The sequence below is a fragment of the Chiroxiphia lanceolata genome, chromosome 22 (genome assembly GCF_009829145.1).
Source record: "Chiroxiphia lanceolata isolate bChiLan1 chromosome 22, bChiLan1.pri, whole genome shotgun sequence".
In the NCBI taxonomy this organism is placed as follows: domain Eukaryota; kingdom Metazoa; phylum Chordata; class Aves; order Passeriformes; family Pipridae; genus Chiroxiphia; species Chiroxiphia lanceolata.
The window spans coordinates 6,221,235-6,246,038 of NC_045658.1; the positions used below are offsets into that span (position 1 = coordinate 6,221,235).

Genomic DNA, 24,804 nt, shown 5'->3' on the forward strand with positions numbered 1-24,804 from the left:
AGCACACTGGACACCCTGTGAAGAAATAATAAATGGAGACACTATGTTAAATAGAAACAGAGGGGGCTTGGGGGTATTTTTGTTTTTTATCACGACCTTGGCTAACACTGATTCCAAAACTTTATCAGTGGGGAGAAAAAAAACATTTTGAATGGAGCATGGAGTCTGCACTTGGAGCATCCAAGAGACTCCCTTCAAAACATGTCCCCTTTATCTCCAATCACATGCTTCAGAAACATTTCACTAACACAGCCTGGCTGCTTTCAAGGTTATGCTTTTTTTTTTTTTTTCCCCCTGCAGCATAACCGGTAAAACACCATAAAAAAGGACCCCACCTCTAATTCTGGCACTGCCACAGGCACTGGAGGCTCCAAAGACAACTCACCCAGGCCCAGCTCAACCACCTGAAGGCACAAGTGCCCACCTCCCCCCGGCGGGAAGGCGGCAGCGCTGCCCGCGCCTCCCGGAGCAATACGCTGTGCCATATGGCTCCAAAATGGATATTAAAATTGAGAATATCAATTACCAAGCCACTAATGCTGAGAGCCAAAAGCCAGGGACAGTAAGAATTTAATCCAATTCAGCGCCCAGGACACGAGCCGGGCCCGACGGGCGGGAGGCAAATCCGGCGGCGGCTCCGCGGAGCGCAACCGACTCCCAGTTTTTTATGGCAGGAACCATAAAAGCAGCTCAGTGTAACACTGGCTTAACATCCCTCCCCACGGCCCCAGGGACCTCGCAGGGACCCACAGCAGCAGCCCCAGCTTCAGGGGAACTGGCATCTGCTTTGGCAGGGATTGAGAAACCATAACTAAGTGACTGTTTAAGAAGCAGCAGTTTGGTTGTTTTCCACATGAGCAAACCCAAGGCTCCAGAGCACCAGGAAGTTGTCACACAGCTGCAGCCAACATCTTGCTTAATGTCAGGAAAAGGCACCCTAGAAACACAAATATATATATATATATTTCTACTGCAATTAAATTAATTGCATTAGTTGAAGGATTTTCTTATTCTAAGTAAACTAGTTTAATGGTTCCAGTTTTAAAATTCTTCATAGCTGGAGAGTATTTCTTCTTGGATGGTATCAAGGGTTTCTTCTTGGATGGTATCAAGGGTTTCTTCTTGGATGGTATCAAGGGTTTCTTCTTGGATGGTATCAAGGGTTTCTTCTTGCATGATATTAAGAATAAGGCTCCACAAAATTCTGCACACTCCCTAATTGTACAAAACTTCATTGATTACTTACACAAAGAAGAATTCTCATTAAGTCCAAATGCAACATCTTCAGATTTCCATGAGGCATGGAGGTGATTTAAAAACTGTTCTGCTAAGGTTTCCTGTGGAATTTTAATTTACCATGTTGTCAAAGATTTCATGGTAGGATGCTTGCTACGTACTGACTGAGCAGCTGCAAGGACTCAACAAGGATAAATGTAATTTATCTTACCCAAAACAGAATCCCACTTCACCCTGCTCCTTTCTGATCCTGTACTGAAAGGCCAAAGGAGCAGTAACAAAAAAAAAACTGCCCAAAAATTTCGAGTTCAACAGCACATTAACATCAAATAGATGTTTACGTGCACAGTATTCTCATTTAAAAAACTGTTCCTGAAAAACTAGAGGAATAAAATGCCCTCTGCTAATTTCAGCTTTTTTTTTTTTTAATTTAAAAAATCACCACCACCACAAGCCTGAACTGAAAATCAGCTCTTCTGCTTCCCAGCTTTCTTCTGCACGAACTACAGCTGGGCTACCACAATAAACTAACAAACAACTGATTATACATTAAGTCATAGATAAACAGTACTAAAAAGGTTGATACTACCAAAGGTTTGGAGGTCATTTGAATACGGGAGACATAACAAGTATTTCTTATTTTTCTTGCTGGGAAGTGTATTGTTTTAAGCCTGAGTCCAGTCTATCAAACACTAACCAAGCTATTTTATTTAGGCTACCAAAGCTAAGGAGTTTGGCACTAGAGTGAAATACCACAGAAGTTGCAAATCGAAAGTCCTTTTTTCTTAAAAGATACTGAAAAACACACACAAAAGGCTTTAGAAATTTGCAATGTCATTTTAAAACAGAGCACTTGACAGACACAGAACTGTCTTTTAATACCCCCTAAACCTTTCTTATTCTTGCCCATTAAAAGGACAGTTACCTAGAGGATGGCAATAATTCTGGGTCAAAAGCAGCCTTAAGAGCCTCCAGCTCTGAATTCTGGAGCAGGTGGGAGACTGTCCTTTGTTACAGAAGGATACCTGTGTGCACGGGGGCTCATCTGATGGTCACCTGGTGACAGAGACCCAGCCCCAGCACACAGCCCGGCAGGGCCTTTGGATGCCTGTGCTCCAGGCTTAAAAACTGCTTTTCCAGCAACAGGCTTGACAAAAGCCAGGAGCATTTTGATGGCATTAAGCAGGCACCGCGAGGTAGGAACGAAAATCGTGTCACCCCTTTATCCAGCGAGAGCCTCCGTGAACATTTCAATAAAACTATTTACTCCTCCCACCTAGTTCCTATCTGGAGAAGCTCACAAAAAATTAAGGGGAAAAAAAAAAAAACCACCCAGATTTCTCGCAGCGATCTTCCAAAACGCCCTCCCTACCCCCCCCCCCCCCCCCCAGCCCAGAACAGAAGAAGGCAAAGAGAACGAGAAAGTAAAAAATCTAAAACACAATTACGAAATAAGATCCAGTCTGGCAAAGCTGTGGTGAGGAGGAGTTGAAAAATGAGAGCTGCCTTGCTGCAAACGCCATCTTGTTGCAGCTACTGGGCCCAGGCACAGAGAGATCCATTCATTCACAGCGAAAAAGAGAAATCAAACACACACCCTCGGCTAATCTGCGGCCACCAAAACAACTACACTATTATCGCCCCTTCCCCTTCTCCTCTCCTGGAGCACGCCAGGGAAGGAGAGGAACTCCGAGCCATTACATTTAGAACGAATTTAGGTATTAACGGATCGTCTTCGTTTCCTCTCACGCATTTCACAGGCACACCGACAGCGTTTTGCCTTGACTCACATCCTTCTGTCCACATCAGCTTTTAAAATACGGGATAAAACTCTCACGACTGGGTGTGGATATTCTACGGCAGCAAAATGTGCGATTTTTCAGTCTTAAATCACCTCCCCAAGTTGAGGCAACTATTCTCAAAAGCTGTTTCAATAATCACTTAAGCCTTACATTTACAGCCCTTTCCTCCTATTTCCTCCTGTGGAGACAATACATAATAACGTGGCAGTCGGCATCCTAGAAAGGATGCCTGCCTTAAAACAACGAGTCCCGACCGTGACTTTGTTAGAGAATAATGAAATATCGCATTCGTTAAAATTTCAGTTCGTCTTCAGCAATGATAAATCGACATCTTACAACCTCTACATCATTCTGATTTTCTCCCGGACAGGATTTTTTTGTTAATAAAGCGCCCTGTCTCTCTCGCATTTACATGCAAGGCTTTACACATCTTCCTTCCCCACAAAGCTGTAGGATCAAAAAACCCACACGTTCCATGCCCCTTGCGCGGATTAAAAAAAAAAAAAAAAAAAATTAACGCCGAAAATCCTTACAACAAAAAGCAGGGAACCGAAACGATATTTTAAACAGCATTTTCCGAGGAGGAAACTCCATCTTCCTATTGTAGCAAACACCCTCCATGATCTTCGTTACCGCTGCTACGGGCACACAAAAATATGCAGCGCCGTAATACGGGGGGGGGGGGGACGGGGACAACAAATATGCGGTCTAAATCCATCCTGGGTTGTGATTTTAGCGAGAACAAACCCTTCCCCACCCCTCCCTCGCCCAGCACACCCCATCTGCGAGCCCCGGGCTGGCTCGGGGTGCCGGGAGCTGCCTTACCCTGTTTGTCTCACCCCCGGCTCCTCTTAATCAGTTTTCCACCATTACAGCAGCCACACCATTGCTTCTTCTTCTTTTTTTTTTCTTTTTTTTTTTTCTTTTAACACCCCCCCCCCTCCTTGAATCTCTCTCCAAATATTCCCTCTGCCGGCTGGATCGCTCGGGAAACTCGCCTTTTGTGCCTTTATAAGAAAAGACCCCCCCACACACTCCTCCCCTCCCCAAAACCGTCTGGCGGGGACCACCACCACGGCGTAATTACAATTAAAAATGGAACCCCGCAAGATCCGAGGTCTCCTCCCTTTTCGCCTGGGAGCCTTCGGGAGGCGAATCAGTCCCACCACCACCTTTTCCCCCCCCCCCCCCCCTCCTCCTCCAGCTACAAACACACTTCTTTTTTAGAGGAGGCTGGAGCCCCGGGGAGGGGGGGGGCGACTCCCAGCCCCGCCACGGGCGGGGGGCTCGGAGGGAGAAGGTGGCCCAGGGCCCCCTCCCCGGTGCGGCGGCGGAAGGGGAGGACGGGGGGGAAAAGGAGAGGGAGAAAGGAGAAGTGCGGCAGGAGAAGGAGGAAGCGCGGGGGAGGGGAAGGCGCGGGGCTGAGGGGGAGCCGAGCGAAGATGGCCCCGGGGTGGGGCCGGCCGGGGCTCGGCGGGCGGGAGGCGCCGCTCCGAGGGGACCCCCGCCCTCCTTCCCCTCACACACACGGTTACCTGCCCTGCCGGCCGCTGCTCATGAACCGGGCCGGTCCGTCCGCCGCCCGCGGTCCTGCCCGCGTCCCGCCGGCCTGGGGAAGGGAAGGGAAGGGGGGGCGGAGGAGGAGGCGGCGGAGGAGGAGCGGGGGGAGCCGCCCGCGCTGCGCCCGGCGGGTCCCGGGGAAGGCGGCAGAGCCGGGCGGGAAGGAGGGATCCGCGGCAAGGAAGGGGGGTGTCGCTGGGGCTCGGCTCCTCCTCAGCCCGCTCAGCTCCCCGCAGCCATCGGGCAGCGGCAGCCTGGGCGCGGCGAACCTCCCTCCTCCTCCTCCTCCCTCCGCCCCGCCCGTGCTGCCCGCCCGGGAAACCCCGGCTCGGCTCCCGCCCCGCCCCGGCCCCGCCGCCCCTCTCGCCGAAGCCTCTCACCGGAGGCTCCGCCGGCCCCGCGCAGCCCCCGGCGCGTTCCCTCCAGCCGAGCCTCTCACCGGAGGCTCCGCCGCCTCCACCGGGCACCCGCCCAGCGCGGCCGGGGCGGGCGGGAGGGGCGGGCGGGCGGTGCGCGCGCTCCCGTGCGCCTCGCGGTGTGTGTATGTGTGTGTGTGTGTGCGCGCTCCCGGCCGGGCAACGCCCTTCGGCCCCTCGGGCGGGGCGGCGGCGCCGCACGCGCGCGCGCTCTCGCTCTCCCTCGCGCTCCCGCTTCCCGCCCTGCGCGCGCGCTCCCGCCCCCTCAGCGCGAACAAAGGGCGCGGGCGGGCGGAGCGAGGAGGGTTCGCGGCCGCCCCGCCGGCCCTGCAGGCCGGGAAGGGAGAAAAAAAAAAAAAAAAGAAAAAAAAAGGCTGCGAGAGCCTGGTGGGTAACAAAAAAAAAAAAAAAAAAAAAAAAAAATAAAAAAGGCACGGAACAGCCCCGCGGATGGTGGTGCGGGAGCGGAGGGCTGGCACGGAGCGCAGGGCAGGCAGAGACACGGGGCTCCTTCAGCGTGTGGAACGGGAGGGCTCGGGGCTGCCCAGGGTTCCCACAAGGGTGGGAAGGGAGGGCCACAGGCCTTCAAATGCTGCTCGCAGAGGGCTGGAAAGCAATAAATACCTTGGTATCCCATCCTGTGAGGGAAGGCTGTGGGAGTCGGGCCTGGTTAGTCCAGAGAAGAGAAGGCTGAGAGGGGATCTGAGCAATCCATACAAATATCTCCAAGGCGGGTGGTGCCAGACTGTTCAGTGGTGCCCAAGGACAGGATGAGGAGCAATGGCCATAAAATAAAACACAACAAGTTCCGCCTCAGCACGAGGCAGAACTTCTTTCCATGGAGGTGGCCCCTTCTGGAGACATCCCAAATTCCCCTGGATGTGTCCCTGTGTCCCCTGCTCCAGCTGACCCTGCCTGGGCAGAGGGGTTGGACTGGAGGATCTCCAAAGGTCCCTTCCAACCCCAACTATTCCACAATTCTGTGATCTTTCCCTCAGGAACTTGATGAGTGGCAATCCCGTAGCTTAGAACTTCTCTTTTCCCAGTGTTGGCAATAAAGGTGCTCTCGCAGCCAAAGCTTCCAGAGCCTGCTTTTCATATTCTCCTCACAACATCCATCACTGGTCTGGAAGGGTTTGCACAGAAGAGAAAGTAGAGAAAATTAATTAGCATTAAAAAAAAAATTGCAATTTCTGTCTTACAGACTGGGCCTCACATAAACCAGGCAGGAGAGATGTTTCCAAGATGGGATCATTTCACACCACAACTCATATACTGAAACCCTAATTAATATTGAAAAGTAAGTATTCATACAGTATTGCATCACTTTTCCTCTTCCAACAGGGTAAATCTGGGGGGGGGGGGTGTCCCCCCTTATTTATTTATACCTTGTTAAAGAGTTGACATTACCTGGCTGCTTTTCCTGCAAACTCTCCCCCTAGAAGATTCTTGCTTCTTCAGAATTTAAACCAAACTGTTCCTTGCTGTCGTGCTTTCTGAAGGGAGGTGTGGTTACCTGTAATTAGTAAGGGAAAGAGCAGGTTTGCCAATTAAACTCTAGGAAAGTGGGTTGGCTATTATTCAGGTTGTCTGTTATGAAAAACTGTTAGATCCTGGTGTGGTTAAACCTTGGTTTTGCAATAATCAAATGTTTGTTTTTAAGTAACATTTTTGATGCACCAAAGCTTTAATTTGTCACCCTGAGATTTACAAATAGCAAAACAAGAAGTTTCCTGACATTAGAATAAATTATTCTTGAATTATTGTCCCAAATTGCTTGTATTCCATCAGTAACCGTGGGGAAATAACTTCTCTTCCACCCCTGAAAGAAATACATGTACATGTGCATTGTGGACAGGAATTATCCCACTAAAATCTGTGGAACCACATGTATGCAGATGGGAATGTCAATGTTCTTGAGGCCAGAGATTCATCCAGCACTCCCATCTGGAAAACACTGATTAAATCTCAGTGCTTAAGAAACACCACAAGTTAATTAGATATTTGCAAAGTTTTCTGGAGATTTTAAAAGCAGTTACACACAACATTTAAGTCATAAAATCTCAGGGAGATTTATAGGAGGCAAGTTGCATGATTTTTTTTTTAAGTTAGAGATTGCTTTTAGGCTTAGCAGAGATTGAAATACCCTCTTGGGAATACACCACAATTTGTGAGGAAAAGAATGACCACTTGCTACATCAGGGAAAAAAAATTATATACACAAAGGATTGAAAAAAAAAGGAAGAGAGGAAGAGAAAAATCCCTGTTTTGCAAAGGAAAATTCATGTGTCTTATCAGATTTTGTGGAAAATCTTTACCTGATGCTGGATCATACAGAAAAAAAATCTGTGTAGTGAACAACAATAACATTCTGAGGTTCATAACAAAGAGAAAATCACATTTTGTTACTTCTAGAAAGTGGTCGCACTGAGATTTTGTTAGAAGAATTGTTGTGTGAATTAATTATATAATAAATTATGTCATTATAAAGTATAATGTCATTATAAAGTATACCATTAAAAACTAATGCATGCTTTTTTCTCATTGCACATTCCTTATCATACAAATACTTACTGCTTTTCTTCCTTATATTTCCCTTCCTTATATTTCCCTTACATGCTTTTAGTAGTTGGACAATTATAGTACCTAAATACAGGGATTTTTTTAAAAATAAACCACCCATTCAGACCTTATCCTCTCCTAGGAATCTCTCATTTTCTTGCATCCCAATTTTTGTGCATTCTCTGTTTTCTGAGAGCTGACAGGTGTTTCTGCCCCACAGGTCTGTGCTCTGCCATGCCCTCAAATCCATGGAATTTGGGTAAGGAAACCGAACTATCCAAAGTGTTTCTCCCACACGTACACAGAGCTAATGCTTCCACCACACCTCTCCTTTTGTAAAAACACAACTGTTGCAACAGTTCCTGTTTCTGATGCAGTGACTCAGTTATATCTTGTTCTCCAGTGAAAATGTTGATTGATACACAGTTATCCTGCTATTCGGGAGCGGGATTATGAGGACTGGAAGTGGTTGTTTGCAGAGGGGAGGGTTGTTCCACGTGGGCTGGGTGGGGTTTGCTTTGCAAATCTCACTGGACAAATCAGTTTTGCTGCGTTTTAAAATCTGTCAGAAGAGCCTCACATTGCAGTGGTTTGTTCTGATGCCCTCACACGGCCCTGTGCTGTGCATTATCTTTATTTTTTTTAAATTTCTTTTTAATTTTTAACCTTCCTTTCCTTGCACGTGCACACAGGTCCATAAACTGCCCTGGTTTGTAGTTCAGTGGACAAGTGTGCAGGTCACCAGAAATAAATGGACTGTATGACTTGCTCTGCTTCTGCATACTACAAAAATACTGTTTGTAACTAAAATTCTAGCTGAAAAGATCTGCTAAAACCTGAAGATCTAGTACAGACAACTAACTGACAAACCCAAATATTATGGTTTTTTTGTTGGGCCACTTGGCAGCTGGTGTAGCCAAAGCAAATCAAAACACCTGAAATAAAGGTAACTCGCAGAATTTCACCAAATGGTGACATTTCTCAAACCTGGGGCTTCCACACGGGCCAGGACTGGGTCAGCTCACACAAAAATAGCAGTTTTTCTCCTGAAGCTTGGGTGAGATGTAAAGAAGCTCTGTGAGCAGGTTGCTCCATAGTCCTCGGTTGCAAAATTTCTTGCCCCTTTTTCTCAATCAGCTGCTGTTATTAACCCCTTTGTAGGGAGCATCCTGAGTGAGGTGAATCTTCAGGCAGTCCCACTTTATAAATTGGTTTTTTGCATGCAAATAGCATTGTTGCCATAAAAAAATTTACATATTGTTGTTGTATTGCAATGTATTGCATGGTTCTTATGGTAACTCAAGATGCTCCTGATCTCTGAAGGACTGTCACCATTAGGGTGTACATTATGCTCTGTAAAGAAAAGGTGAAAGATCAGCACTTCTCAAAATTCCATAACTCCTCAGGTGGATTAAGAATACTGCTGAAGTAATAAATAATTATGTTTTCCCTCTTTCTTTCTCTATTTGTGACTTCAGGTAAGTGTTTCTAATAGACTTGCTCAAAATAATAATTCCAAGGACCAGCTCATATCCCAGAATCACACCAGCACTGTCTCCCCTTCCATAATAATTTACCTGCCTGTGTGTCCTTTGATTGCTGTGGTGTGCATTCTGTTAAACCTGGAGAGATCCACAGGGACATTCCCGTGAGTTTGATCCAGTTTGCAGTTCTCCATTTGGTCCCAAAAGCAATGCAGAGCCCTCGTTTCTCCCGACTTCCCACCCAAATTAAATGAAGCTTTTACAATGTTTAAATTTCAGCTTCCTTCCCGAGTCTGTTCAGAACTCTTTTTTCTTAACCATCGTTTTATTTTTCAAACCCTGGTTCAGAACTGTTCCAACCTGCTGTTATTTGCCAGTTCTTTAACAGCTGAATGACAACCATGGCTGCTCCTTCCCGAGGAAGGACCCAGGTAGCAGAATATCAAGATGGTTCATTAAAGGAAATAAATCAGTACAAGCACACTGAACAGAAATGCTCAGGGAGGGCAGGCAGAGCAAAAAGTAGGAGTAGCTCAGTCTCCTTAGTTACATTCTGCATTCTCACAGTTTCTTTCGCTTTCCCTGTTATTATGGAACAAAAGAGTTATTTTAAACGACTTCTGAGAACATCACATAAAATTAGCAAAACTGTTGGAGTCTGAGGAGAATATAATTGACAGCGTTTTAAGGTGAGGGGAACTGCTTCTGAGAGGCTGCATGTAATTCAGGACACAAAGGCAGCAGAGTCCATACACCTGAGTTCCTAACTAATGATCATCAGGGAGATGATCCTGAACTTCTTACCTGTGGTGAGGATTGGGATGGTTGATCTCAGGTGGGTTCAAGGACAGTTGGCTCAGAATTGCTGAGAGACTTTGCGAGTCACTCCATGGGAACTGAGGGACAATGATGTGAAATTACTGAGCCACTAACCCTGGGCAGCTGGTGGAAAGAAGGGAGATGAAATGCTGGGGTTGGTGGAACCTGGATCTAGTTTCCCTTGCAGTCAGCACCAGAATTTTATACTGTGCTAAATTCCTACAGCATGGTACAAATATGCAGGTTTGTGATCAATATGAATATTTGTTCAACAAAATGCAGAACTCTGCTGGGAGCCAGCTCTGCTCTGATCCTTTATTTGTTCTTCATCTTCTAACCTTGAAACATATACAGGTGCCTTAAGGTTGGTCCAAGCCTGTTTGTACACTTCCCAGCCACCAATTCTCCTTTTTTCCCCCTTTTCTTTATGCAAACCCACATTGGGAGAGCCAGAAGATTTGGGGTTTGGGTGGGTTTTTTTTCCCCTACAATCAGAATTGTATCAGAGCTCTCCTCCCTGTGCTGGTTCTTCTAGTACTCAGGTGTGTGTTACGGGTTTACATTTGGTGCTGTACCATTAAATTTGCAAGCTGTAGCTTGGCTTTTAAAAGTGCTCCTGGGAAATAATGTGATAGCAACAATAACGTTATAATAATCCTAGAAATCAGGTTCTACAGTTCTGCAAACACACACATGTGCACCCAGCCAGCTGCACACGTGTAGGTCACCCTCTAAGTCATCTGGTAAGGAACATTTCAGTTGCATGGATGCTGATTAAGCAGTTGGAGTGAAAGCTTAAAGCCTGATATTTCCCCATTTAAAGGGGCTTTCCTCAAGGGGTTAATTGTCTTACTGAGCAACTAACAGAAAAACAACTGGCACCCAGGAGATGCTGAGTTTAAAATCCACCCTGAGAATTCAGCCTGGCTGCTGAACTTTCCATGGTGCCAGGCACACCAGAGCAGTGCTGAAGGTGAAACACACCTTCAGACACAGAAAGGATTTGCTTACCCAGCTACGTGTCAGGTTCCCAGAGAACATTCTTCCATCCCTGCCAGCAGCTTTGGAAAGCAGGTGTATGTCCTGGGGAAGCTGCTCCCAAACACTGGAATTACTGAGGAGAGCACTGCTCTCTGAGAGCCTTACCTGCAGCTGAGGGAGAGAATCCAGGCAACAAAAACTGCATTCATGAAGCAAAAATATTTAGGGTCAGGAGACTTGTACCACAGTCCCTGGAGAATCTCTGTTTAGTCAAACAAAGCCTAATTGCAGCAAAGAAAAGGGATAAGGGGTCCTTAGAAAGTTCAATAGTTATTAATTTAATTGCAATAGCTAGTAATGTAAGATTCAGTAATAGTTACATCCTGTACTCCAAGAGAAAGTATTTATTTGGGAAAATGTACTGGGACTGAGCAAAATACAGTTCAGAAGGAAAGAACTTGCAGCCAAGCTCGACACTCCTGGGGAAGTTCATGTCCCTTGAACAAGGGGAGGGTGGGTCGTTCTGAGTTACAAAAAGAGAACTTTCATGGGACCTCTGGGATTCTGGTACAGCAAATATCCCAAATCCCAGACAATATCCCAAATACAGACAATATCCCAAATCCCGGACACTTGTCAGCAAAGATCCTAATTCTGCAAACCCCTTTCTTGTGAGCACCTGCTAGAAAGAACGTGCTTATAAAATTCATGTTTCCAAACAGCAAATACAGGACAAGAAAAGTTGGAATCTTTCTTGGGTATTTTCCAGGATGTGGAAATATCTGTGTGTGTTTCAGCCAGTGGGAAGTTTCTTGGGAAAAATTAATGTATTAGTAATTAAACAACATGAAAAACTGAGTCTTTATACAAAGACAATTCGATGTGCTGGAAAAAATTAAGCCCCTCTACATGTATATTTTTGCTTAGTCGAGCCAAAACATTTATTGGAGAAATAATTTTGATGGGAAATATTTTGGTAAACCTTAAAACACAAACAGGTTTGGACTAAGAATTTCAAAAGGGTCAAGGGATACATTAAAAAATAGTCAAAGTAACATTAGCCACCCCCTTTCCCCAATGGTCACATGTCACCATGAATGAGCACAAAACATGGGGACAATTTTGAATAAGTGAACTTACAGCAGTATTTTGAACAGCTTAGGTTACTGGATAGTGCTTCAGAGAATAGATTTGTTTCCTCTGAATTTAATATTTTGAAACAGTAATTGAATGGTTTCATTTCTCCACATTCCTACCTTTTATTTAATTTTTTTTTTCCCTATGGATTGTGGGCTGCTGTCATAACGTACCTACAGATAATTTGGTTTGCAAAAGGATTTAAAAAGAACACCTTAGAGAAAAAAAACAACCTTGAAAAACAGGTCATATCAGTACCACCTTACAGTACTAGAAATATAATAACACAAATGTGCTTCTCACCGTTTAAAACGTGAGCTTCTGTTTAAGGTTTCATTTATTTTTATGATCAGATGAGTCCATTTCAATTCTTGCATCTCCCCATAGCTCCATATCGGGGTTTAAATCCTCGTAACAAATGCAGTAGGAATAGAGATGAATGACATTTTCAGTGCTTTTAATAAAACCTCTTTCCAGTGCCAAAATTAATGTCGGGGTGGAAGCTAAAAGCACTCTGTGGTTTACCAATATGCCCCAGTCAGCAGAACTGCATCCAGATACAGCATCCCCCTTTGGCACTGGTAATTGATGCTGCTCCTATTTATTATTTATTAATCTCCTGCTCACTGCAGCTCAGTGACCCTCCTGGTTCCTCTCTCTGGTGTGAATAATGTGGGTGTTCAGCCCTCCCTGCTGCCCCAGGCCAGCCCTTGCACTGGGCACCGAGGTGACTGCCCTGGCTGTGCCTCCAGGTTGGATGTTTTTCCAGCCTGGTGGGAGGCTGGGCGCTGGGAACACGTGTCTCCCGGGAAAGCTGTCAGATGGGATCCAAGGGCACGCTCTGCCCTGGCTGGAGAGACAGGGGAGGTTATTTCCAGTAATGGCTTTGCTGAGCCTGTGCTGCAGCTGAACCCGGCTCTGGGCACTTGTGTGCAGCAGGGAGAGGAGATCTTGGGAACAGAAACACTCCATCCAGGGGACTGACAGAGCTGTAGCTCCCTGCCTGTCCTCTTCCCAGCCCAGAATAGCCCGTGTTGTGGCTCGGGGCAAGGATGAGCTGTGCAGGCTCCCCCTCACGCTGCAGCTCCACGGGGGCTGCTCCAGCTGTGCTGGGGACAGGGACAGGAGCAGGGGCTGCCTCTGCTCTTTTCCCCCAGTATGGCACATTCTGTTCAGGAGATGGGCTGGTGATGGAATAAACTCTGCTTGGAGGAGCTTAGTCACACACACTCTGCCAGTACAGCACGCTGGGTTTGTCAGAGTAGGAGGGAATTTTTGTAGGGAACGTGTACACCGTGCACTGGAGCTCTGGTAGCACAGCCACACATCCCAGAGACAGCTCCACAGGCAGATTCCAAAACTGGAAGCATAGAGAGCTGCACCAGTGCCTTGCCAGCTCAGTTCAGCTCTAGTGAGGGCTTCACTCTGTGGAGATACTGCTGCTGAGATCCCCCTGAGGGCTTTGCACGGGCACAGACACACAGCTCAGGGCCTGTTTCTGCACACTGAGGTTTCTAACACACTCAGGCATCACCATTCTCCCAAACTTAACACCAGCCTCCAGCTATAGTGCCATTCACAGATTTCCTGCCTGTTTTAGTTTGAGGCTCAAGCTTGACCCCGAGATGAGCTCAGTTGGTTCAAACTCACGGGTTCAGTCCCCTATATGAGCCATTCACTTGACCTGGACTCAGTGATCCTTGTGGGTCCCTTCCAACCCAGAATGTTCTGGGATTCTGTGACAACTGGACTGCCTGGCCCTTGGCCTGGTGTGTAGCAAGCTGTTTTTAAAGGACACCAAAGCCTAGATAAAAATCTAAGAAGTGAATTTAGCCCTTTAAAATTCGTGATATCTTAGGCATTGACATGATCCATACCTGGCTTTCCATAGTTTTTCTTGCATTTGTAACGAATTTACATTATGGGCAAATTCCCCACTGCCACGGATAACAGCTTTACCCAATTCCCTGTGGAAATGGGATGGATGTCACCCAGAGTCACCTGTACCCACAGTGATCATCTGTGATTATGGACTGGGGGCAGCTTTGGGTGCAGTTCCAAACCACAGCTCAGCAGCTGAGGAGGTTTTGGGGACACGGTGTTGGCACCAAGAACCCCTGGTCTGTGCTGCCCCCCTGGGACACTCCAGCTGAAGGTGTTGGCTCCAAACTCCCACTGCTCTGCAGCCTCAAGAGCTCTCAAGGCCCGGCGAGGCTCCAGTGTGTTCCCTGCTGCTCTGCATGTAAGGAGGTGGAGGAAGGAAATCTGGAGAGGAAGCTGAACTTCCTGTGACAGAGATTTTAGGCTGGAACCTTCCCTGAGTTCAAGACAATGCAGCAACAGCTTTGGATGTGAATCACTGGAACTCAGACATGCAAGATTTGAAGACAGACCCTTCTACATCCACACCTGTGACTAGAGATTCACGTGCTGCTGTGAAGCCCAGGAACCACCTGACTGATTTTTGGACCTGGCTGTTGCCTCTTCCACCCCCCACCCTGTCTCCTGTCTGCTCAGAAACTCCTCCTTTTTTAGTTTCATTTCTCTGAATGTTGTTTCAGACTCAAAGTAGCCAGTTGGGGTGTGAGGATTAGTCACGGGGCCGTGGGTGAGTGACCCCACAAACCGAGGTACAAAGAGAAGGAGCTCCTCGTGGCCACCTGGAAGGACAAGGTGTGAGCACAGAAAGGGAAGAGAGGTCAGAAGGGCTGTGTAACAGAGCCATCAGCTGATTAGACACATGTACACACTTGCAGTTTTATGTTTTCTAATTATAAATGGATGAAGAAGTCACCAAACTAATCCCACAGATGCTCAAGTTATCCTGGTTTTTTTCTGTTCTCTAATTCTGTTGGCGCGTGTTGCCAGCATCTTGCACGTCAATTAAAGATTAAAGCTTGGAGATTGTGGGGCATAGGTTTTGTACCTAAAATAGCAGGATATGTTAGGAAATCAAGAGGTAGGAATCAATCAGAAACTTCGATTCTTCTTCATTATTATTCCAGCACAGCACTGGGTTTACAGTATCACTGGCTACAATTCACACAAGAAAACAAGGGCAAGTATTTTTCATCAGTGACCATTTTGATTGAAACCCGTGGGAGCAAGGCCATGCTCTGATGAAATACAGTTTTCTTGTTGGTGACAATAAAACTAGAGAAAGGAAGGGAAATAGGTCTTCCTTTTCTGTCCTGGAAGAGCATTATTCCTTACGTTCTTTTTTTTTAATCCAGGCAATTTCCTGTGCTTCTAAAGCACAATGTCCCACAGGAGGGGGATTTACAGAGCACCTTCCACCCCAAAGCACCGGGCAAAGCAGGAGGAAGGTTGCATTTATTTTCCCTGCTTCCCAGCAGCTGCTCCATTTGTGATCACACAGTTCCTGTGGGTGCATCTCCCCTCTCTCCTCTGCTCTCTCTGATTTCATCTTGCCGGTTTTCTCCCCTCTGGGACACAGCTGAGCAGCACCCAGAGGTGGCTGCTGGAATGGCTCGTGGCCAGCTCTGGCTGTGGGAGATGATGCAAGGTCAGGGTGAGCAGTGCAGTAACCCACAGCCCCAGGGGACAGGCACAGGGACCCAGCTCTGCTCCCTGCAGGGCTTTCCTCTGGGCCCACATTCCGTGGGTGAAATTAAGGGGAAATTCCTGAATGACTGAGAGAAGTTGGAGAAAAGATGTGGTTAAATATTCTGATGGTTAAGGGGTTGAAGCATCCGATGTACAAGGAGAGGATGAGCAAGCTGGGGGTCCTGGGCCTCAAGATGAGGTGGTTCAGGAGGGATCTATCAACCAACTGCCAGGGTGAGGAGCAGTGGGAACAACCTAAAATACAGGAAATCCCGTTCAGAAGGCTCCTTTCACTCTAAGGGTGGTCAGAAGTAGAACAGGTTGCCCCGAGGGGCAGTGAGATCCGAATCCTTGGGGAATTCAGAGCTGGAGCAGGCAGGGCTCTGCTGAGCAAGCTGCCCTGCTGAGCAGGGGGCTGGGTTAGAGGATGGCCAAAGGTCCCTTCCAACCCCTGTGATCCCAGAAGTGTTTGCCAATGGAAACTAGAGGCAGAGACATTGAAATTGGTGCAGATCTGGATGCCCAGGATATCAGTGGCAGGGCTGGAGTCTGTCACACTCCAGGATGTTTCTTGATTGAAAGAGAGCCCTACTCATTACTACAGATTTTTCCCCTGATTATTACAGTGGAAAATAACAGAATATATATCCCAGATGGCCCAAACTGGTACTTTACAGCAGGTACAGGGCCTTTTATCAAGGTGAAAAAGCCTTTAAGTGAAATAAGTGTGGAACAAGCCGACCTTCCCACGGCCACTCCGGCTCACTGCCCCCATCTGCTGGGAACAGCCAGAGGGAAACCTTCCCCAAATACACCCGGCGTGTTTGTTTTCGTGGCCGTCTGGTTTCCTGGCTCCTCGCAGCCCTCTTGCCTTCCAGCCCAGCCGGAGTGACCTGGTGTGGGGGCAGAACAGCCCCGCTCTGCCTCCTGCCCTGGGGGTGTCTGACAGCTCCCTCCCGCAGGAGCTGCTGGGTTAAAAGGACACTGCTCAGGGGGGAAAGGACGTTTCTTGCCCCATGGAGCTGAACAAAGCTTCCTGCTCCTCTCCCCTCGGCGAGGAATGTTGTGGTGATGTCTGGATTAGGCACCTGAAGTCCAGGGGCTCTTTCTAAATCTCACACTCAGCCCTGGGTTCTTCTCTGGATCTCCCCCCTTAAGAGGGGGAGGGAGTGGGGAGGTTTTTTCCCTGCACTTCATGTCCCACACAAAGTTCATCATGCTCTGACTGTACCTGTAGTTCATTATGACAGCCCTGCCCACGCTCCAAGTATTCATCCTCAAAATTCCCTGCAGGAAAAGGCAGTGCCACAGTCCCTGTTTCCAGACCAGTGGCACACTGGGGGTCCCAGGGCAGTACCTGGACCTTGGCACTGCCCTTCCTCCCTTGTGGGTGGAAGGAAGGAGGTTCTGCCATAAACTGGAAAGGGAAAAAGCAATGCACACATGGGAACTCAACATCAGGCCCTTCTTTTTTTTGCCTCCTTTTTGAGCTACTTGGGAAAGCACAGTAAAAACTGAGTAAAAAAATCAAACTCCGTAATGCAGATTCAGGAATTTCTACGTTCAAAATAGAAATGGATTTTTTCCTCTCTCCAAGTGCCCAAGGTGTTATTCTAAAAAAAAAAACCAAACAACAAAAAAACCCCAACAACCAAAACCCTTTTAAAGTCTGTGTTCTTTTCTACAGGCCCTTCTTTCCTCCCAGGAAGATTAAAAAGAGCTCTGGCATTTTGTATTCTAAATTTTGACTGACCAGAACAAAATGTTTTCCCAGCAACGTGGTTTTGCGCCTCAGCCTTTTTTGTTCATTGACCTTAGGATGCAGAATTTCATAAAACATTCATTGTCTTCTCCAGTTTTTAGAGCACAATTCCCCTGTGATACCTTGTTCTCATCGTCTGCTCTGAGTAGGATTCCAAGGCTTCTCTCACAGTTTGAATTTTAATTGTGGGTGAAGGGAAGAACCTCTGCTATTTGCAGCAAAATTAGTCAGTGCCCTCCCTAAGCGAAAAGGGCTCCACCAGGTAAAGATGGTTAGAATGAGAGCCAGGAGACAGCCAAGAACCCGCAAAGTGATCGGGGAGAGGTGTTTTGTCCCCAAGTGAGCAGGTTTTGCCCGTGTGTCCCAGTGTCCCACCCTCAGCACTGGCACAGCTGAGGGATCCTTTTCCCTCAAAAAACTGCAGCTGGTAAAGATGAAATGCAGCTCAAAACCAACCCAACCAAACCTTCCTCTGAGCTATTTGAGGACAGCCAGACAAAGAAATGGGTTTTCTCTGACTCTCCCTGTGCCCAGCCCCTGCTGATGCCTCGCTCTGGATGCTGCAGGTTTACCACTTAATGCTCTCCAAAGATCATAATGCATCAATTAGAAAAGCCATTGCAGAGGTACCACTTTCCTTGGATGGTTAACGAGCTTGGCCATAAAGGGATTTGCAACCCGAATTTCATGACAGAGCCAAGGTATAATTTGCTCTGGGCTATAAAGCCCATGAATTATTGAGGCAATTTACTTCCACGTCTGCGTTTCCTTTCAGAGCACAAGTGCTCGTGCTGGGAGTGTGTGTGTGAGAGGAGAGGCAGGGCTGGAGGCTCCAACCCCTCCAGCAGCCCAGCTCCCCAGCACAGGCCCTGTCACACAGCCAGCAAAGGACAACAGAAAGCAACTGGCAAAATGATCATTTTGGGCACACGAGAGGAGAAAAACTGCACGTGAACAGTGCCAGACTGAGGAGCAAACACAAACCACGATGGAAAATGCACTTTGGGTACTCACAGAGAGGGGCTTTTCCCTTCGAGGTGGCACGAAGCTGGTGTGGATATGGTGAGGCCTGAAGAGATCCAGGGATGGAGAAAACCAGCAGCCTGACAAATCAGAACTCTTAGACCCTCCACCCAGCTGAGCCTATAACCTGCTGGGGGACCAACCTCCCACTTGGTGTTCTTTTTAAACCTGCTTCCTTGTGGAAGTGAGGCTTTGGAATCAGTCAAATCCGTGTCCTGCCTCCCCTCCTTCCCCTCTGCACACCCAGCTACAGGCATGAACAACAAGGAACTCTCTCTGACTTATCCAATTAAACAGAAACAGCCCAGGTGATCACTTTTCCATCCTAATTCCTGCTATTTAGCCTTATGTAAGGCAGCTGGGAGCAACATTTTCCAGCTGTGTAGACGAGGATTCAGGAGAGCAGCCTTTCCATCCTCTGTTCTGACATCAGTTCCTTCAGGGGTCCTCTGCTCTCGCTGTTCCCCCATGGGACAGTGGTTCTAACTGATGGACTGGGTTTCCTACACAAAAATAAACCATTCTCAGGGTGGGGAGAGTTCTGTGTTTGCTGCAGGGATTCAAAGAGAATTTGTAAATCCCCTCGTCGTGATCTTTCTGTCTGGAGGGAGGTGACCTCTGCAGTGCTTTGGGCTGAGGGAACTTGTGAAGGTGTAAATAATGACCATGGTGGGGGGATCTGCCCCCAAGGCTGTGATCCCACCCCGTGAGGGGTCAGATGGCTGAGATAAAGGGCTGAGCCATCACTGAGGAAAACACTGAGCTGCTTGTGGTGTGCAGAGAAAGGCTGTGTCCCCACGGGCTGACGGGGGCAGGAGTGATGTGAACAAAGCTCCTGTTTGAGGTAATGAACCACGTTATAAAGCAAGAGCCTGGGCAAGACACGAGGCTGTTCCTTAGGTGGAGAGAAAACCCCAGATTATGCCCTTATTCCTGGGAAGTCAGGGGCATTTGGGGTTTGGTTGGGGTTTTCCATCCCCCCAAAGCAAAGGGACACAGTTTGGCGCACCCCAAAGCAGGAGCGCTGTGCAGGGGAGGGCCGGGAAATCAAACCGTGGGGTTATTCCCATCCTCCCGCAGCAGGATCATCCCTTCCCGAGCCGCTGCTCCCACCGAGCAGGGAGGGACTGCCCTCTTGTGTCAGTCACTGCGGCTCCCTCTGCCTGCTTTCACGTTCCGTTTGTGGGTGAGCTCAGCCATTTCCCTCCAACACATATTCCTGCTCTGGAAAGGCAGAGGCTTTGTTCCTGAGTATTATCCTGGTGGAAAAGTTCCACAAATAGAAACACATCTGCCGTATTTGTGCCCTGCAGACACCCAGGGCTGGGCATGTGTTGCCCTCCCAGCCAGAGACACCCAGACAGTTCCCCTGGGTCATGCCCAGTCTCCATCTTGACACAGGAAAAGAAGACAGGAGAAAGAATAAAACAGGAGAAATATAATTAAGAATGACAGAGAGGAGACACAAGAGAAGCAGATTTGTTACACCAATCAGCCCTCGTAGTAAGGGACATGCAAGTTAAATATAGAGCTGACCCTTCCCCGGGGAGCCACGGGCAGCTCACACACACCAGCGTGGCTGGCAGAGACCTTCAGTCTTAAATCATCAGTGCTCATTTCCAGAGCAGTTCTTGCAGAAATGGTTGGCAGAGAATAACAGGCTTCTAAAAGCTGTGCAGGCTTTTGTGCCCACCACTTCTACTGCTGGTTAATGGCAGACACTGGGGTTTGTGCTCCAGTCATGAACAGCACCAATGCTCAGGCTTTCCTTCCTGCTCCCATCCCACAGAGAATCCCAGAGCAAGGAGCCACCCTGGGCATTGCTCGTGTTCTTAAAGGCAGCCAAGTTAGCACCTTGCTAAAGTGGAATCAATAAATCTCTACTCAGGAGTGGGCAGAATTCCTACCACTTGGAATAGGGAAGGGCAGGCAAGGGAAGGAGCTGGCATTTAAAAACAGCCTCTCACAGCCCTTGTTTTTACCTGGGCTGTGACTGCTGTAACCAGCTCCAAGCTCCCAGGTTTAAAATGATGCCCAGCAGGTATCCTTCTGTCAGTACTTCCCAAAGGACCATCCCTAGGAGTAACTTCTTTGGGCTGTTGCTCAGCCTGTACGGTGGGATTTGTACCCACAGCTTATTCTGGCTGTTTTGTGCCACCCTGCTCCTTCCTGAGCTCATCCATATCCTGAACTGGGGAAAGCTGGCAGGAATCAGGGATTTTCTGTCCTGTGCTGACTGAGACCCTGACACCTGAGCAGATAACAAAGGATAAAGGCATCTTTGAAATGCTTATGGGTGACACTGAACCATGTGTGCAAGTGCCTCTTTGTGACTAACTTGCATTTCATCTGGAGAAAACAAATAGTGAAAGGATCCCCCCCACAAGGCAGCTCTTCTCAAAGACAGGAATTTAAAGATTTACAAAACCTCAACAACAATCCCTTTGGGTCTCCTGACCAACAACCACCAGGTAGTGTCTTTTCTCCTCTGCCTCTTTGTCTGTAGTTGGGAAGCACAAGGAAGGCATTTCCCTCCACACACTCTCCTGTCCCTGCTTGGCATCTCCAGGCTCAGGAGGAACAGGAGCCTTTATGCAGCAGTTTGTGCTCAGCAGTTTTCTGGACAGTTGATGTTCTCAAAAGAAGAGAAGCTGCAGAGGCTGTTCAGTGGGACTTGTGGGGATTCCCCCTTCAGCTCCAGCTTGGGAAACTTCTGTTCTGGAACAACAGCTTCCTGCTTGTGCTGTTCTGAGTGTGTATTCCCAAGGTGGCAGAATTCTCCAGACCTTTCTTATTGCTGGACACAAGGAGTATTTTTTTTATCAGGAGATGAACAAGCATTCACGTCCCACTTCTACAGGCATTTTTAAACTGCTGCCCTTTTACCTCGTTTCATATCCTTGAAGCAGCTTTACCAGGGGATTACAGAAGTCACAGAAAACATTTCTTCTGACAGATCATTGCAAGGGCACGAGAGGAAACATCTTCCCACCACAACCTACTTATAAACCCAAACTCTTCATGTCCTCTTCGATTCTTACAGTCCTTCCCTTCCTGTACTCCCCATCTGAAGTGAGTCACATCTGTGGCTGTTCTTTTGTGGCACCTCCTGAAGTCTCTGAATTTGCCTGTGTTGCTGGATCTCTGGTCACTGTGTCAGGTGGGTCCTGGCTGGGGCTCAGCCCCCCTGGTGTCCCCTGCTCAGGGATGTCCCTGAGTTTCCAGGCCACCTCAGCCCCCTGCTTCCCCATCTGCACGGCTTCGTCATAGGAGGGTGGCAAGTCCAGTGCATAGACACTGTAGGCTGGGGGGGACACAGTGTTCTTATCCATGTCCACAAACACTGCAGGGATCTGCACACTTGGAGGGTACTGCCATGAGCTGTATGCTGGGAAGGAAAAGAATGGAAAATAGAAATAAAACACCTGCGAGGAGCACTGATAAATAACGGGCTGATCCTGCTTTTCTCCAAGATATTATGGGCTCGTTTTTGTGGTGTCAGACACATCACTGTGCATTTAAGCTGTCAGGAGAGAATCCCCCCTGGTGGAGGCTGTGCATTCCCCCAAAGGAAGCAGCCAGGAGAGGAACATCTCTGCATCCCAGTGCCAGTGACTGCTGTGAGACACCTGACCCAGCACAGGGGAACACAGGGGGCTCAGCTGGGTTGGGACAGGAACAGCTGGGAACCCTCACAGCAGAGAGAACTTCGGCTGGAATAGTCCCTCAGGAAAAAATGAGGGAATGGGGAGAAGAACAGGTGGGGGAGAGGTCTTGTAAGAGGTTAACCCACCATGGACTTCATTCTAATCTCTGAAGCATCACATCCTCGTCTCCTGCACCCACTCCCTGTGTCACCCTGGTGACCTCCCTGCATCTCCTGCCCACCCTGTGGGGCTGGAAGTTGTTCTGGGAGTGCCCTGGGAAGCTCCTGTTGTTGCAGGGGCCGGGCTCAGGATTGCAGGCACATGGGGGATCCCCGGGTACTCACAGGTGACGGTGCTGTGGGCGGTGCTGTCGCTGTCGATGCCGATCCCTGCCAGCTCACAGGGGTGCCGAGGGAACGTCTCCGCCGGGAGCCTCTTCCTGCGGCAGCAGAACCTGACGCAGCTCGCTGAGAGCCCGCAGAGCAGGAGCAGGAACACCGTGAGCAGGATCAGCCTGCGGGGAGCAGCGTCACTGCAGGGCTGTGCCTCACTGCCCCGGAGCTGAGGGGATCCCCCTGAACGGCTGCAAGGCAGGCCCAGCCTCCCGGGTTTAGTTCCCAATGGGCCCTGGATCCCGAGTTAGAAAGTTGGATCCCAGACCCTGAATGCCAAGTTGAAGCACTGCTGCCCATGGGGATAATCCGTCCTGGCTCGTGGATGCCACACCTTTGGGTTGTTCTGGCAGTGGGAATGGCTCTGCTTCCCACAGGAACAGAGGGTTTGTGCTTGGAGCGAAATACAAGCACAAACTTTCACAAGTCTGGGGCCCACATTTATAAAGGAGCACAGAAATTATATTATATTAAGTTATATTTATGCCTTGAAAACGCAGTTCTACCTGTAGCCATTGTTTAAGGCTGCAGAGTTCTTTAACAATCTGCAGTGTCCCCAGGGTGATGTCCCAGTGTTTTGGGTCCTCCTCTGCTCTGAAACTCCACCTTCCTGTCCCCCAGTTTCCCAAACAAACCCACTCTTCCCATGGAGGTTTTTAGAAGCCTTCTCAAGCTCTTCTGCATAACTGTGTCTTTTTAAACAGTTCTGTGTATCAGCATGTGCTAAGAAAGCAGAGTATCAACCAAAATGAGTCCAGACTGAAGGACGGGTAAAAGTCCCCAAGTCACTCTGTGTGCTGCCACCTAAGTTAATGTATGGACAGAATGCAAACTGTAAAATGATGTTTGAATGTCTGTAATGCTCGTGTTAGGCAAGAGATGAAGCCACTTGTGACCAGAGCTTCTTCCCCTGCTGATCTTTATTTCCCCCTTTCAGTCACTCCAACAGTTCCCAGGTGTGAGTTCAGAGAGCAAACCCAGCACTGAGGTGGCACCTCGAGCCCAGGATGGTGCCCGGGGCAATGCCAAGACCCAACAAGTCTGTGCTGTGCAAACAGCCCAGAGCCAGCCAAGCTCTGGCTATTTAGGAACAACAAGGAGCCCTGCAGTCCAACTGTAGTGCTCTCAGAAAGGAAAGATGACACAGCCCTGCACGAACGCTGGGCCTGACACCCTATCTGCCCTGGGCTCAGCTAATCCACTCCTCTGGCAGCTCCCAGAAAACAGGAGAAGCCCTTCCCTCCATCCCACCCCGAGAAGTGTTTCCACTCCCCTGCTGCAAGTGCTGCTCCAAACAGCTCCCGATGGCTGCGGGTCAGCGAGCTCAGTGACCAACTCACCAGACGTACCACAGGCTGGTCCAGTCAGACATGATCCCAGGGCATCTGGGAGGGAAGGCACACGAGCCAGGGGGTCAGTAGTTCCAGGGGGGTCAGTAGCTCCAGTCAAACAACGCCTGTGTGACAGGGAATACAATTCCCAGGATTTCTGAGGTGGAAAAGGGAAAGCAGTCAGTAAGAGTATGGAGCAAAACCCCTTTAGGTTTACTTTCAGAGAACTGTTCTTTGTAGCTGTAAAATTACTCCAGCTGAGAACATTCGGACAATCCCTCTGTACAAATTGGCTTCTGAGCCAACAAATGTTTTTACCAAGTGGTGCTTTACTCTTCTTGGGAGAAAGACAGACACGTGCAGGATTCCCAAAAACCAGATCAGAGTGTTGTTTGAAGGTAGCTGAGAGGAGGTGCCTCGTGGCACAGACCTGCCTGACACTGCCAGCCCAGACAATGCTGTGTCAAAGTTACTTTTCCCCAGCTCCGGTGCAGCCAGAGATGTTTTCAGCTCTGTTACAGTACAAGAGGAGAACAGTTTGTGTCACACTTGAGCAGCACAGCTGCCACACTGTACGTCCTGAACCTCCTGCCATGGATTTCAGGCACCAGAACAAAGGTTTTGGCCACGGGGGAGGATCTGGAGTTCACAAGTTGACACTTTCAGAGTCGTTTTGGGAGAGGATCATTCACCTCAGTCTACAGAGCAAGGGCAGCCAAGTCAAATTTGTGAGCTGCTGAGCATCTGAGAGATCCAAATGCAGCTGTAAGGAGTGGCCATCAGCAGGTCACCACTCTGACCTGGTCACGTCCCTGGATCCCGGTGGGAGAGGGTCGGGCAGTGGGTTACTCACCGGTCAGAGCTCTCGCACTTCTCCCAGAAGAGCAGAGCGATGCCCGGGAAGGGCGGGAGCCGGGCCGGGAGCAGCCCCGGCCGGAGGAGGAGCACCCCGAGCACTGATCCCTCTGCTGAGCAGGGTCCGCGCTTCAGTGTCCGCGCTCCGGGGCTGAGCCGGGACAGCGACAGCCGCGTCCTCAAGGACACGAGCTGGGCTGAAAGGAGACACCAAACCCGCGAGGAGCCGG

The 24,804-nt window shown here is 48.7% G+C and overlaps 2 protein-coding genes and 1 long non-coding RNA gene across 9 annotated transcripts in view; 1 reads left to right on the forward strand and 2 right to left on the reverse strand.

Moving 5' to 3' along the window:
* The window catches only part of GNB1 (G protein subunit beta 1), a 36,280-nt gene extending 31,230 nt beyond the window's left edge, over positions 1–5,050 (reverse strand). For 2 of the 5 annotated variants that reach the window (XM_032708963.1, XM_032708958.1), the window contains exon 1: positions 4,574–4,911. The gene's annotated coding sequence lies outside the window, so the exon portion shown is untranslated. Of the gene's footprint in view, positions 1–3,571; positions 3,594–3,863; positions 4,045–4,573; positions 4,912–4,978 lie in introns of those variants that run through there. The other 3 variants (XM_032708960.1, XM_032708959.1, XM_032708961.1) reach the window with 3 other exon arrangements.
* A 322-nt stretch (positions 5,051–5,372) lies between these two features.
* Positions 5,373–7,936, forward strand: LOC116797429. Its single transcript, XR_004360656.1, has 3 exons — positions 5,373–5,405; positions 6,219–6,314; positions 7,797–7,936. It is a non-coding gene; the product is annotated as an uncharacterized LOC116797429 (long non-coding RNA).
* Positions 7,937–19,766: 11,830 nt separating this feature from the next.
* On the reverse strand, positions 19,767–24,704 carry TMEM52 (transmembrane protein 52). Of its 3 annotated transcripts, none has more exons than XM_032709293.1 (4): positions 24,573–24,704; positions 23,738–23,876; positions 22,341–22,510; positions 19,767–21,737 (listed from the first exon to the last, which is right to left on the reverse strand). In XM_032709293.1, the coding sequence occupies exons 2-4, from the start codon at positions 23,758–23,760 to the stop codon at positions 21,427–21,429; spliced, it is 504 nt and encodes a 167-aa protein (XP_032565184.1). In that variant the 5' UTR covers positions 23,761–23,876; positions 24,573–24,704; the 3' UTR covers positions 19,767–21,426. The 3 variants fall into 3 exon arrangements, with proteins under 3 accessions (XP_032565184.1, XP_032565181.1, XP_032565183.1); XM_032709290.1 differs by having other exon boundaries at positions 23,729–23,876; XM_032709292.1 differs by having other exon boundaries at positions 23,729–23,844; positions 24,573–24,695.
* Positions 24,705–24,804: the final 100 nt, after the last annotated feature.